At 38.8% G+C, this 14,213-nt stretch overlaps 1 protein-coding gene across 1 annotated transcript in view; it reads left to right on the plus strand.

Moving 5' to 3' along the window:
- The window catches only part of ELP4 (elongator acetyltransferase complex subunit 4), a 157,934-nt gene extending 144,177 nt beyond the window's left edge, over nt 1–13,757 (plus strand). The window contains exon 10 of the mRNA XM_050897013.1: nt 13,537–13,757. Within this exon, the coding sequence (XP_050752970.1) occupies nt 13,537–13,668 (132 nt within the window). The 3' untranslated portion in view covers nt 13,669–13,757. The remainder of the gene's footprint in view (nt 1–13,536) is intronic.
- Nucleotides 13,758–14,213: the final 456 nt, after the last annotated feature.

Consider the following 14,213-nt stretch of genomic DNA (forward strand, 5'->3'; position numbering starts at 1 on the left):
ATCAAGTATAGTCTACTGAATTGTTGACATTTCTAAACACTAAAAGGATTTTAAAGATCTTATTGCTCTAAAGAGACTTACTTGTAGTAGGGAATAAAGAAGTGAAATGAAAAAAATACTGACACATGAAAAGTACAAAACTAAATAACTGCTAGAAACAGCTGAAAGCAAATAACTATAATTTGACATACAGTTTCTGTACAAAACACATTTTCGATGTAGGAATCTGCTCAAATGTTCAGCCCTCCCCCCCAACTTCCAGATAAATAGTAATGTTTATTTTAATCTCAATTAGTCACCAAAGTCTTGCATTTAATGTGATACCAGTTTCTGTCATTCATATTTAATATATTTGTTTCAGTTTACACTGAGTCCTACTGTCTTAGATAGAGTCATTTTAAAAGGAATTAGTGTGACCTGTCTTTTAACCTTTCCCCAGCAACTTCTTATTCTGTGCTTAAACTTTTTTAAAGCGTTGGTTTGCCAAAGGGTAGTCAACATGACCACTTGATCACCAATGCAGTTTTTATATTTTTTTGCATAAGCAATATCAATTACTGAGTAAAAATATGCCATAGTATGTTTTCATGCCAAAACAGGTTGATCCAATATTACAGATATTAAATTACACTTCACTGATTTCTGAAGTCTAAGATTATTTGGTAGTAATATTACAAAAGGCTTTGTTAGCTGAAGTTTTAAACTGTAGCCCTCATGAGTCATGGGGGATTAGTACTGAAAATAAGAGATATTAAAATATGAATTATATAATGTCTACATCCTTACCTGGGAGTTACAGGAACTGAACATACTTCCTGTATCAGTGCCAGTTTTTAGGGTGAGAAGACAATGATAGCAGAAATATTTTTTTTTCCTCTCTTCTGGCCTGGTTTTTGCCTTAGCATGAAGCATCTGACAGTGGCATTTGCCATTGCAGAGCTGAAGTTTCTGGCTTGTGAAAAGCTGCAAACATAAACAAACTGGTCGTCTGTTTAGCAGCCTTGGTTTGTAAATGTGCAGAATTTTGTAAACTAGCAATACATTTATCTATCTAAATGATACTTGCTTTTAAAACAGAGATAATATAACAGTAATAATAGTTTGAACTTACATAGCACTTTTTCATTTCTCTGGCACGGTTTTAAAGTGATTGAATAATTTGTGTTTCTCTACACATAATAATCCTGTGAGGCAGACTCAGAAAATACCTGTAGCAAAGAAGAACTTGTCCATGCATGAAAAGCAAAATAATAAAAAAAAAAAAAAAAAAAAAAGATAAAAAGCTTCGGAAAATTAGTCTGCTTCAAAAAGCTATTAAATTGTTCCTATCCCTGAAGCTTTACAAATGTGCTAATTGCTGTGTTCTGGTCATGTAATATGTTTCTGCACGAAATGAAGGCGCTTTCCTGTTGCTGAAGCCCTTGTGCCGTCTCGGGGAGGGACTGGCGGGCCGTGTAACACGGGGTAATGAATCTTCCCTTTGGGCAGCACGTGCTTCAGGTCTGAACGCCCAGAAATGCTTCACAGATGTGCTGGGCTGCCTAGCAATGGAAAATTTCTAATTCTAGCTGACCTAAAAAAGTAAATAGACTACTGAGCATAGGGCTACTCCCAGCATAAAACAACAATACCCCCCCAGCTAGCATTTACATTTTGCCCCCCTACACGCTCCTTCTTCATAACCAGCGACTTGCCAAACCTGTGACACTGGTCTCTTGAAACAGAGGCATTCAGGGACATATTGTATGGGTGGTTTGCATTGTGTAGTCGAATGTAAAACAATACAGCTCACACTGTCTCAGTGCTTTCTAAAGCAATGCTGCATGCCTTGGAGAGATTCTGTAGGTGGACACATTGGCCATTATCAGTAACTCATATGCAGTCATAAGTAATGTGTGCATTTGCATGTATAGTTACATATTGTGTTTATGTTTGTACACACAACTTCTGCGACTGATGTATAGGAGAAAATCAACATTGTCAATGTATACAAAATCTAGAAAAATCACTGAGGCAGCATTGGGGCAGCCCACAGCTGGGCTGGTACAGGGTCTCAGAGCAGCTCCCGTTTTGTCTTGTTCTTAGGAAAGCACTTCATTAAACTCTAAATTTCATAGGATCTATAGAGACTAGATACTCGAAATCAATGGAAACTTGTAGGCAATGTGTATTTTAGCAATAGCTGGCAGAACTGTTCGATTCAGAAGTCTGTCTGCATTTCTGTTGTCTCACTTTTTTGAGTTGGCAAATCAGGCATTGCAATGCACTTGTAACGGAGACTTGCCAGTGCGGGTTACCTGTCTTGGAGCGTAACCTTTCTGTGAAGTGTTGAAATCTATCTGGACAATTTTATCACAAGGCAGAATACATTTTATCAGTTATTTGTGTTGTTGCACACCCTCAGATAAAATGGTGTTTTTTAAATGGGTGTATTAATGAGTTTTCTGAAATGTGACAAAATATTTAAACTGAGACAGAAGCTTGATAGATTACAGTGAACTTTAACAGATAGCTTTGGATGCGAACTCAAATATTTGGTTAGTTTTCCAACTTAGCTGAAATTTTAGAGGGTGACAGTAACATTGTAATATGTTGGACATCCTAGAACAGATGCTTGTGTCTCTGAATGCTATTCCTCCCTCCTCCTCGCTTACATAGCTTTTGTTTGTACACACAGTGTCTTGAACACTTCTCAAGCTTCCCAGTAGAGAGACCCAAGTTGTTGTAGAGCAGCGTGGGCATCGCCAGCAACTCTGGAACATTTCCAGTGAGCCATCTGTGGTTTGATACGAAATCCGTACTTTGTGGCATGTTGCAGTGTCATTCAAAGAAAGAGGAGATACAGTGGAGGCACTGACTCAATGAGAAGCTTCATATAGTTGTAGGACTGAATTCCTCTCCTTTTACACTCCAAGTTAAGAATTTAGTTTAAGCTAGTCATCCAGGTTTCCTGAATAATCAGCAGAGATGGGCAAGCACTTGCAAGGATGATTCATCTCATCCTAAGTATATAATATAGGTTAGACTGAACGGCTGACTTGTAGACAGCTGCAATTAGGTTGAATGAATCTGTCAGGGAAGAGAAAGTGACATTAACATTAGCATCCATCCGGACTATCCTGAGAGCCCTAGAATTACTCAGACTTGCATCATGGGTCCCACACTCCTCTTACGTAAGCTCAGGGAGGAGAAATTCAGCAAAAAGAACAGATCTACAGGAGAAATGTTAGTCTGCTTGCTTCGGACATAGATGATACCATCAGACTCATGAACTACTGTTCGAATTTAGAACAGTATTTCCCTTCAACATTTAGACAATGTATTCCAATCTCAACTATAGCACGCCTAGATAATATATCTCCTCCTGCCCTCCATCTTTCCCTTTCTTCACTCCATCTTCTCTTCAGCCCTTTGTCACTTAATTTCTTCCCCTATGCCTGTTCTCTTTCACTCGCCTTTCTATGCAATATTTTTTCAGTTAGAAGGAAAAAAAAAGCTTTGGCATTAATACAGTATTTATATATCATGACATTTTTCCTTCTGCCTGGATATTTTATCTTTCTTTTACCCACTTTGTGTATTCAGACTGTAAACTCTTCAGGACAGAGACAGTCTTTCAATATGTGCTTGATAAGAGCTGGATCAGTAAGTATTACGATAGTATGCTATGTAAGTATTTAGTACAGTTCTGATTCTAAGATTACCATGTATTTCTCTGAATTTTGGATCAGACAAGCAGTTGAACAGCTGTAGTCCGTGGATAGCCTATAACCATCACAGATTAATCCAGCCCCCTTTATAACATGGGGAGCTTCTTCATTATGCAGAGACTACAGTTATAATATAAAGCGGGTCTGTTACTTGTACATGTGATTTAGAGCACTCCATGGTGCCAAACACTCGGCATTCTCAAGCATCAGAGAAGGTAAATCTTCCTGATATTTTTATCTTTCCCTTGTGTCCCTTCACATGTAGCAAATTGTCTTTAACACATCTTGGAGTTTTTCTTTGGAATTAGAGAGTTTGTTCAGACAATTGTCTGTACTTTCCTTTCCTGTCACTGAAAAGTAGTGACTAATGCTGGACATACAAAACCCCACCCGTCTCTACTTACGTATTACTGGAACTTCTTCAGCCATCTGAAATCCCTTAGGGATTCGTTTTACACAAACGTGTACAGAATTGAATTTTATTGGTACAAATATCTCTGAAAGATTTTCACTTTGCAACAGCCACTTTTTAAATAAACCAAGTTTTAAATTCAGACTCAGGAATTCAGATTTCAAGTACTTTGCATAGTTTTCTGGTCAGAGAACAGGTACAGTACCATGTGGCATATCCAAATAAATCAGCGCAGTTTGAATGGAATTCTCCTGGATATTATTATATCACTTCTGTAAAGCAGATACACTGGAAAGCTGCACTGAAGAGGCACATATTAAGATTCAGTGTTCTGAAACATAAAACGGCTTTTACAAAATCTGTGACAAAAGGAAGTGGATTTATTAATGGTTCTTAATTTTGCCAGGTGTCTTTAAAGTCACTGTTTAAATAATCTCTTTGTAGTATTGGAAACCCATGACAAAACATCACTGTCCTGCAAATGAGGTGAAAGTGAGAATTACCCTGGTTTTATTTTACATTCTGTAAGTGATGGAAAATAAAGAGTTTTAGAATTGTGTTCAAGTATTTTAAGTATTATTAACTATATATAAAAAATTATTTTCATATTAGCAATGTGTCCTTTAGCAGACAGACAGGGATATGTAAGTAGAAGTATATTTATCAGCTATTCTTAGTGGAAGCCTTCTCTCAACACCTGATGTTAACAATAATTAATTTTGACAGCTCAGATTATGCTTCAACTTAAAAAAAAAGAAATAGGAAATGCATATGGTAGATGTGCTTATTTTAACATGGGTTGATATAGTTGTGATTAGTTATAAGTCAATCACAGTTACCTGAAAAGCAGAAAATTTTAGAATGCTCTTTTTGAAAGTCAAGTCTTTTGTCTCTATAATCAGTTTAGAAAATTTATCCATTGCTGTGATTTAAAAATGGTAATGTAGCATATGTGAATATAGCAGAACAAAAAGAAACTGAGTTCACGTCCATTACACAGAAAAATAGTTACCAGCTGGTTTGTCTCCTGAATTGGTTAAAATACTGAGAAAATTGTAACATGAACAGGGATGTAAGAGATTCATAGTAAATGAGTTTAAAAATAGTTTGCCTAAGATCTAAATACAGTTACAGGAGGATAGTTTGGCACCATTCTCTCCACAAGATAAATATTATAGATTGTGAGACACTATCACTATTTGTGAACCAAATTTCAGGACTATCATATGATTTCTGCCTGACACAGGTCTAGGCCAGTTGGAATGACTTTTCTAGTCCTTGCTGTGAGAGCTTATAATGCCTTCAGTGGTAAAAGGCTTACTGTTTTGTCATTGAGAAGTGAACTTACATTAACTCAGAAGTATTTTTAGGTTTTGTGGCATTGATGAGAATTTTATATCTCTTCATAGTGATATTGTCAGATTTGTATGTGAGTTGTTACAAAGTTATGTCAACATAAGTGATATGTCACTGCAGTAGAGTGACTCCATATAAAAGATAATTCATTTCATCATAATATACATATCTAGTGTCTCTCAGTTGGCAAACTTGGCAAGAGAAGAGGCCAAAACTTATAGTCACCTCCATGTCAAATATTTGAACAAACTCTTCTCTCTAGAAGAAATTCAGTTTCATACCTGCACATCTTTGTGTTTATATTAAGCCCAAAGGTAGTAATTTGTTTTTGCCAAGAAGACCAATTAGTTACTGTGCCTGATGGTGATGTGTTAAGAAAGCAGTAAAGTCATTGACTGGCAAGGCTAAGATGCTCCTGAAATGTGTATCTCTTAAGGAGTTTGTAACCATTTGGAAGCTACCTCAGTTAAAAATGCAAGATGCGACCTATGGGGACGTCAGGTAAACCTGTTCATTTGGGACCTCTTTCACTACGTAAATAGACATATTGCAATGGCCTTGAAGCTGTGGCTTGGGGCACCGCAGAGAATCAGTGCCACGTGTTGCCATTGCATTGAAGGTATACCCAGTGTCCCTAGCGGGTTCAGCCACCGCTATTAAATCCTTCCCCTGCTGCCCAAATAAGAAGAGCAGAGCAGGTCCAGTGAAGGTAACCAGGGTCAACCACCAGTCCTGGTGACTGCCAGATAGATCCATGGTTATGAGACAAGTCCACTGTCAAGCTGAGAAGTCAGGGCAGCAGGACAGGATCATACCCAGATCAGCAAGCTCCACGGTTGGGCCCCGGAACAGCGGCAGCACAGGAAAATGGCCAGGGCCCGAGCAGAGGGCAGCTCCCCAGCAAAGCGGGGAGCACCTGGCAAGGCTTTGCCAGCTCCTTCTTGCACAGCTCTTTGTCACCCAGCAGCCCAGTTTGGGGGTGCACAGCTGCACTGTATCACAGCTGGCCGCGAGCACTGGCAGCTAAAGCCTCCCGTTTGGGACAGTCTTCTTCACTGCAAAGATAAAGAGACAGCTCAGCGGCTGTGGAGTAATTTGGCGTCCTTCCACTGGCTCCCTCTTTTCTTGAGATGTTAAGTTGCTTGTTTTCTTTTCCAAAGGCCTCCATGTCCTTTTCCCCAGCCTGCCTGTGAGATCTTACTCATTATCAAGAAATCTATTTCCAGTGAGGTAATGGTGACAATCACTTGACAGTTTGATAATTTTCAAGCAAGTAACGGGGTTCTTCACTCTAAGAGGAGGTTTTATAAAGCTGCATTACTAACCTCCTGCCAATTTCTCTTTAAAACCCACCTTTTTCATGATACCTACAAAAATAGTGAAGTCTTTTCCTAGGTACTATGATAATAGAAAAATTTACTAGTAATTATAAGTGAGGTAATAATAAAAAGACATAAAAGGGAAAACATAATGCAAGAGGTGCGTTATGGGCATCATAAGCAGAAGAGGAAACAGTAACAGGAGCTCGGCCTCTGTACCACAGGCTGTTCCTGTTTTCTCTTGTGTGGGCTTTATGGAATGGCAAGAGTTCTGCTTCAAAGAGAAATAAGTAGGATATAAAGCTCCCCAACTAGGAGTCTGCATCTTTCATTTTCCCAGCATTCTTAAAATTCTTCTCCCCACCCCCCTCTTCCCCCTAAACCAAATCCCTTCGACTTCGGTGACTTCAGTCTTCATGGAGTTGTAGCAAATGGAACTAGAAGGGATCTAGAGAGGTCATTAACCCATCTCCCTGCCCCAAGGCAGGACTGCAGCCATAGTAGACTAATAAGCAATTTTTTTTGGTCAAAGATCCAAATAAATGGAATTGTAAAGATTTTTTTTAAAGTTTAATTTTGGGAAGTTTGGGGTCAGTTGTTAAAGCTTCATGTAACTGTTAGCAGAGACACAAGGTTAACTTCAGTCGAATTACTTTAAGATATATCAAATTAAGAACGAACTACCACCTCTTTTTTTATGAGATTCAATGATTTTTATCACTCATGTTATTATGTATTTGTTTGCTACAGTATTACACTTATAATAGCTACCAAAATATAATAATGATTTTGGAGTAATATGAAGAAGAATTACTTTGGGTTTAGATTTCTGCGAATATATGTATATCTGCTTATTGTATTGTTGCTAAACATTTTTATACTTTTTGTTGCATAAAACATTTTGCAGAATATGTGATTTTAGTAGCCCTCAATTAATTTCATGAAATTTTGCTGTATCTTGAGTGTCTTCCATCTCAGTTATTTCTGAGTATTTTAGCCAGTGTAAAAACAATCTGTACAGACACACATTTCCTCAAATCTGAAAAGTAATTTTATGAACTGATTGTTGTTTATACCATGTAGGTGTAATACTGGATTCCATTAGTTGCCTCCACAATGCAGTGCCAGTAGATTCCTCAGCATATGTGTAGCTTATATGTATAGTTGTATAGTGGTCAGTTCTTTAACATTATCCCTAGTAGCTAGCTCTTTGTTTAACCTGTCATTGGTTACTTAGGTTCAGTCATATGATTTTTGCTTTATTTTCAACCCGTTTTATAGTCAGTTAAAGCCTGTGTACTGTTTCTATGCATTTTGTAACTGAGGTATAATCAACATCAGGAGAGGTTGTTAGGAAAACTGCTGGTCAATCTTCTTAATACTGAAGAGAAAAAAAGTCTTACATTGAAAAGTCTGTTTTTTATAATAAATCTGTAAAACAATCCCCTTGATACAATAAGCTACACTGGCAAAAGCACTTGCTAGTATTTTTGCCTGCTAGGGATTTTGTTGGTTTAAAAAAATAAATCACACCCCAACTAAATGTACCAGCCCACTGGAAGTTCCTAGAATAGCCATGACTTGGATCTTTACATCCCAGTCTTACAAGGCAGACCAGTGTCAGAAAACCATCAGTGCTGTATTTGGTCCTCAGTGCTGGGACTGGACTAACTGATTGCTGGGTGTCCCTTCTGGCATGTTGTTTTACATATTCTTATCTTCCACTTCTACTTTTTTTTTCCCCCATTGAGAGCAAATAAAGTAATTAGAAGTTTTCTTCAGGCAGAGGGAGGAGCAGAGGCAAAGTATGTAATAAGTTTTGTCTGAACTGTTTTCCTTTCGTTAATGTATGCCCTAAAGCTGTGTGCTTAGCTGGGTTCAGTGTAATTGTTCCTATCACCGCAAAGCCTTCGGGACCTGCCCGAAACAGAGCAGGCGGGAAGCACCAGCACTCACATCATACCCCTTCCCTAGCTATGCCTTGTACAGTAATAGCCTTCTTCCATAGCCAGTTATTTCTTAATCAAGTGAATGAAGCTTAGAGTCTGATTCTGAAGATCCTAAGTTTAAACCTTTCTGACAGCCTGCATGGGTGAAAATAGCGTGTGATCATGTAATTAAACACTATAATAATGCAGATACACAATTAACTTTGCACAAAGGAAGTTTACCCCAGCATTCCCTAGTTTTTACACTGAGAAACTTTGCCTTTCTTTGATACAGGCTTTAAGAAATTATCACAAGGAAGGCAACTATAGGGTCCTGTTTTCACTTGCATATTTACTTTTACCAGACTATGACCATTTTGCCTTAAAATATTGTTGCCCTGCCAGCTTGCCGTAGGCTACAGGAAGTTTTGTGTTTATCCATATGCTGGAATATTTTAGTGAAAATCTTCAATTATTTAGAAGCACAAATGAAAACACGCAATCTTAGCATTAATGCCAGGGATGTGTTTTTGCTGTCCTGTGAAAATCCACCTGTTTGGCCCAGGCACACTCAGTACTGTGTGTTCAGCCTGACCCTTTTCCAGGGATGTACCTGCTTTTCAGACCAGGAGGTGAGCCGCTGCCTGTGCCCACACTCTGGGCAGGGGGCACCGGGGCAGAGGAGAGGGGCAGGGGCAGGAAGGGGGGACGGAAAGCAGTGCCAGCAGGAGAAAGAAGGGCAGATCAAGAACAATGGGTGGGAAGAGGAGGAGGACAAAATAGGGGATGAGGAAGACAAGGGGCTGAGGTAAGGAAGGGTGGCCTGGCACTGAACGTGGACCTAGGCATTAGGAACAGGAGCAGGGGATGGAATATGGGCAGAAATGGGCAAGAGAAACCCAGGACTGGCAGGAGCAGAAAAGAAGAGCTTGGAAGCAGAAAGCTGAGACTGGCTGGGACAGAGGCTGGGGAGTGCAGATAACCAGAGAAGGTACACTTTTGTCATGAAGACCAGTGGCAGGATGGGAGGCCTGGGCAACGAGGACTGGGATTGCCGACGTAAGCAAAATCAGCCTGATTCTTATCAGACTGATAAGAGAAAGAGAGATTGAAAGGGATGAAGGTCACAGCCTCAGAAATAGCAGAGAAGTCTGTCCACCAGAAAACATTTTGTCCTAAACTGGGACTTTAAATGTGATTGTTTCTCTGTGGTCAGCAAATATCTGTGAAAATGTCTGATCGTTCTGTAATGCTGGTGTTCAAAAAGGATCACAGCCTATTCATGCTATCACTTACCGCCTTAGTTCAAGTGACCGCAATGTCCCTATTGGTGCCAAAAATAAAGGCCTGTTGTTTAACCTGTGGATGTCTGTATAATGCCGTGCAATGAATTTCCAGTTTGTTTGTGGTTTAAAATTTAGAATATTTTTAATGGTGTTAAAATATCTAATAGGATTAATATTTGCAGCCCTGTTTATATTTTTAAGCTGTTCACAGAAAATGTAAGGAATGATATTTTGAAATGCCTATTCAGGCTTTATTCAGAGGTAGCGTGTGTCTGTGCTATGATTCAGAACTTAATGGCAGGATAATATTCAGTTGTTTTCAGAGGACCCTAGTGTTGTTTGTTGTTCAGAATACATCTGATCTGAGTTTGAATGTGGCATACACAGTGAAATATGCTTCCTGGAGAACCAGCAATTTGTTGTAATGTTTGAAAATTGGGATGGTAGAGAGGGCAAGGATTGCAGGAGGGATGGACTCGTAATTAAGACGATTGAAGGATATCATAGAAGATATGATGTGTCTCTGCCTATACCACTGAGCTTCTGTGTGATCATGTCGCTTCAACCCAGCATTTTTATTTTTGTACTCTTATTTTGTGTCTTGCTTTCTGAGTGCCTGACTTGGGGTTCTTGAAGAAATACTAAGCACTCACAGCTGCAAATGAAGTTAGCATTTGATCATGTGAAATGCTGTACAATGCTAAACATTCTGGAAAAGCAAGTCCTAAACTCCTCAGATTGTGTTTCTGAAATTAGTAGATACCTTTTGCCATGTGTTTTATGTGCCTCAATTCCCTGTCCCTAAAATGGAGGTAACTTTGCTGCCTTATCTCACAAGAATATTAGGAAAATAACACAGTTGGTATTTGTGAAGCATTCAAGTGCTATATACTGACATGGGCTATTGAAAAGCCATTCTGTCTTCAGAACAAGGTTTGAATAGTGTACAATAAATACATCAGAAAAGTTCAGAGTAAACAGTGACAAGAAAACAAAATAGTGACTAGCCAGTCCCTAAATGAGCAGTGTGCATCCTCTTCACTGAATAAGATGGGGGAAGAAGAGTATATGTGTGTATAATGAAACACTGTATCATAACAAATACATCTGTAAAAGCCTTATTCAGTCCCACCATCCAATCTGAGGATCTTTAATTTTTACTTTTCCTATCTGAGTCTTTGCAAATTTATAAATATTCTTCTATCTATTTCCTGTTTATAATATTTATTTGCGAATGAACACAGCGTTGACTAAGAGGCTGTGTAATTATCAAAGATTTTTTTTCTTTTGACCACACTTTTAAGTCCAGGCCAGTGGGGCATGGTTTACAGTTGTTCCCTAGCTGTGATATTAGCTAGTCCCTGCATAAGATGAGTTTGCTGAGTCTCGGTTCTGTTTGCTCTTCATCACCTTGCTCTGAATCCATTTGGCAGACTTGGCAAAAGGGTCAGTAATTGCGGGAGGAAGACAGCGGTACTACATTTCCCCTAGAGGAAGCCATCTCTCCTGCTCCCCGGTGAGGGCGGAGAGATGCTAACAGTGAGTGGGAGAAGGTTGGATTAGTTCACTTCTCCCTCCACCTCCCACATAGCAGATACCCTGTACCCTGCTAGCAGAGTACTGTACACTTTTTTGGGAAGAAGATGTGACTGAAAGATCTGCCAAGTGCTTCCCTGCACTTCCCGGCTTTTCCTCGTCCTTCGTTTTCCAGTAGTCATAGCCCCGCTCATACATTCCAAGTTGTACGTTGGCTCTTTCCTAGCAAACATTTTTCTCAGCAAACAAGATAGGCATGTGCCCTAGTTTATATTGTGTTGATGTAGAAATGAGGCGTCATGGACCACAGTTCACATCCACAGCCATGCTTAACCTTCTTAGGAATAAGCAAGAACTGTGAGTGAAGGATATGATACCACAGCACTGATGTTAATATGGTGAAATGTAAGAGCTGCATAGTTACTAAATGGTATATACAGGGGGTGGTTTTTGATACATAAATTGTGCTTCATAGGCAAAGTGCTACAAACAAATACACACATTTCTCCTATTTCAACACTGAGGTATGTCATCACACCCTGGGCGCAGACTTTCCTACTCCACATGTGTTACTTTATGCATTTCCTTCCCTTGGAGAAGACAACAACCCAGCACATGTTCTTCTCCCTGCGCTGCCCACAACCAGGAGTGGCCGGTGGTAGGAAGCGCTTTGGAGCACCTCTCAAGTTATGCCTAATTGCACAATCTCAAAGCCAGCAATGAATTGAACAGTCAGCCCACTGTAAATACAGATATTTCTTATGCTTTTTAATTGAATTCTTATCTTATCCTACAAAAGTTGCAAAGGCATTGAATAAAAGGCAGCTGTATTTACGTGTTGTGATAAAAGCAAAAACATAGCAAGAGCAGAGAATAAGGATAGTCCACACAGCCTCCTAATATAGTTTTGCAGCCATTACTGTTATTCTCTTCCCTTCAGAAGCGCGTGCATTTTAAAAGAAGAGCCACACAGTTTAGCCTTTGCCTACTAAATCTTTCAAGAAATATGCTCCTTCCATGATACCAGTTTCATAAATTATTGCACTGTGTAGAAGATGCTCAACTGTCTCATCTGACCGGCTTTCAGTACCTCACTGTGTCCAAAAGCAAGCCAGTAATTAACCAAGTAAAGCCTCAGTTTTGCACTAGTTTTTACCTTACTTTACAAAAGCTAAATGGTAATGTCGTGTCTTTTATATATCTCCAGTGTAAAAGATCCTCAGAGGGAGAGTTGAAATATTTTTGTCATGGTTGAAAACTAAGCTTTGTTATGCAAGGACTGTGTGCTTGTGGACAACTGTGTAACCTGTGTCTCAGTTTCCTCATCTGTAAAATGGATGTAATGTTCCTACAACTCACAAGGGATGGCAAGGTTTAATTAGCTTATATGATTGCCTTATACAAATGCAGCTACTATCACTGCTTGTTTTTATTAACAACTATCAGTAGAATATGAAGAAGAAACATTTAGCAGAATAATGCTGCAACCAGGGTGAGCCCTCTCCATCTTTTAACTGTCACATCATTTATTTTCAGACTCTGCCACAAAGTATGCATGTTTGGAATAAAACTATACTTATATTGTAATGCCATAGAAATCAAAGGATTTGATGTAGGGATTGACATACAGGCGAAACACTTGTTTTTAAAGGAAAAATGCCCGTAGATATAATTAAATACCTTGAGCAAATTTGGATTTTGTTTAGAAGATTTTCGTGAGGAAAAAATTATTCCAGTTTACAGAATCCAATATATTGAAAACATACAAAACTGTTTCCAGGTCAGCCTAAAACAGTGTCTGGGAAGTGTTTTATTTGTGTAAGTAAACATTGATCAGTCAGGAAAAAGACTACATTTTGAAATATGCTATGCAAAATAAATTCTACTGCAATTACTCTTTTTTTTCCCTCCCTGTTTTTTCCTCTCTCTCTTTCTTCTCTCTCTCCCCGTCTCTCTCTCCCTCTCCCTTCTGAAAATCTCCTGCCACAGCGACTGCATTTGCCTCCAGACTTGTCAGACACAGTGAGCCGCGCAAGCAAACAGGATCTGGCAGAATCCGCCAAACTGCTGAGCTCAGGATGTGGTGCTATGGCCATCGGCAAGAAGCACCTGGACTTCTAGTGATTTCTACTTAGCAGTTTCACTCAGATTTATATGACACTCTAATTATGAGTGTTAATGACTTATACAAATATTTTTCTTAATGATTTGACCCAGCAGTCTTTAAAAATACATCTTATCATATGGTGCCGCCTTTTTTTTTTTTTTTTTTTCTGTTCTGGTTTCTTTGTACTAATTTTGGGCTTGTTTGGATTTTGCTTTTTGTTAAAGCTTCTGTTATGTTGGGTCCTGCCATTGTTCTGCTCAACTGGAAACATACTGTATTTTGTTCCTTTCCTTAAAATATGAAAATTACTCTTACCCTTTCATTTCTAGATGTTTTTTTACAATAAAAATAAAGGGATCTTTTCCCCAGTGGGAGTTTTATATACTTACATTTAATATTTTGTATGAATAATAAGTTAAGTTGGACGGTTTATTGAAATAAAGGAATGAAACTAAGCAATTCATTGTCACGTGTTATTCCGAAAGCAAACTACACAGTTATGGTTTTAAAAACATTAATTTTTGTAATTGAAATACCATTCTTAAATTTCAGGAAATAT

Source organism: Gymnogyps californianus, chromosome 5 (assembly GCF_018139145.2).
Source record: "Gymnogyps californianus isolate 813 chromosome 5, ASM1813914v2, whole genome shotgun sequence".
In the NCBI taxonomy this organism is placed as follows: domain Eukaryota; kingdom Metazoa; phylum Chordata; class Aves; order Accipitriformes; family Cathartidae; genus Gymnogyps; species Gymnogyps californianus.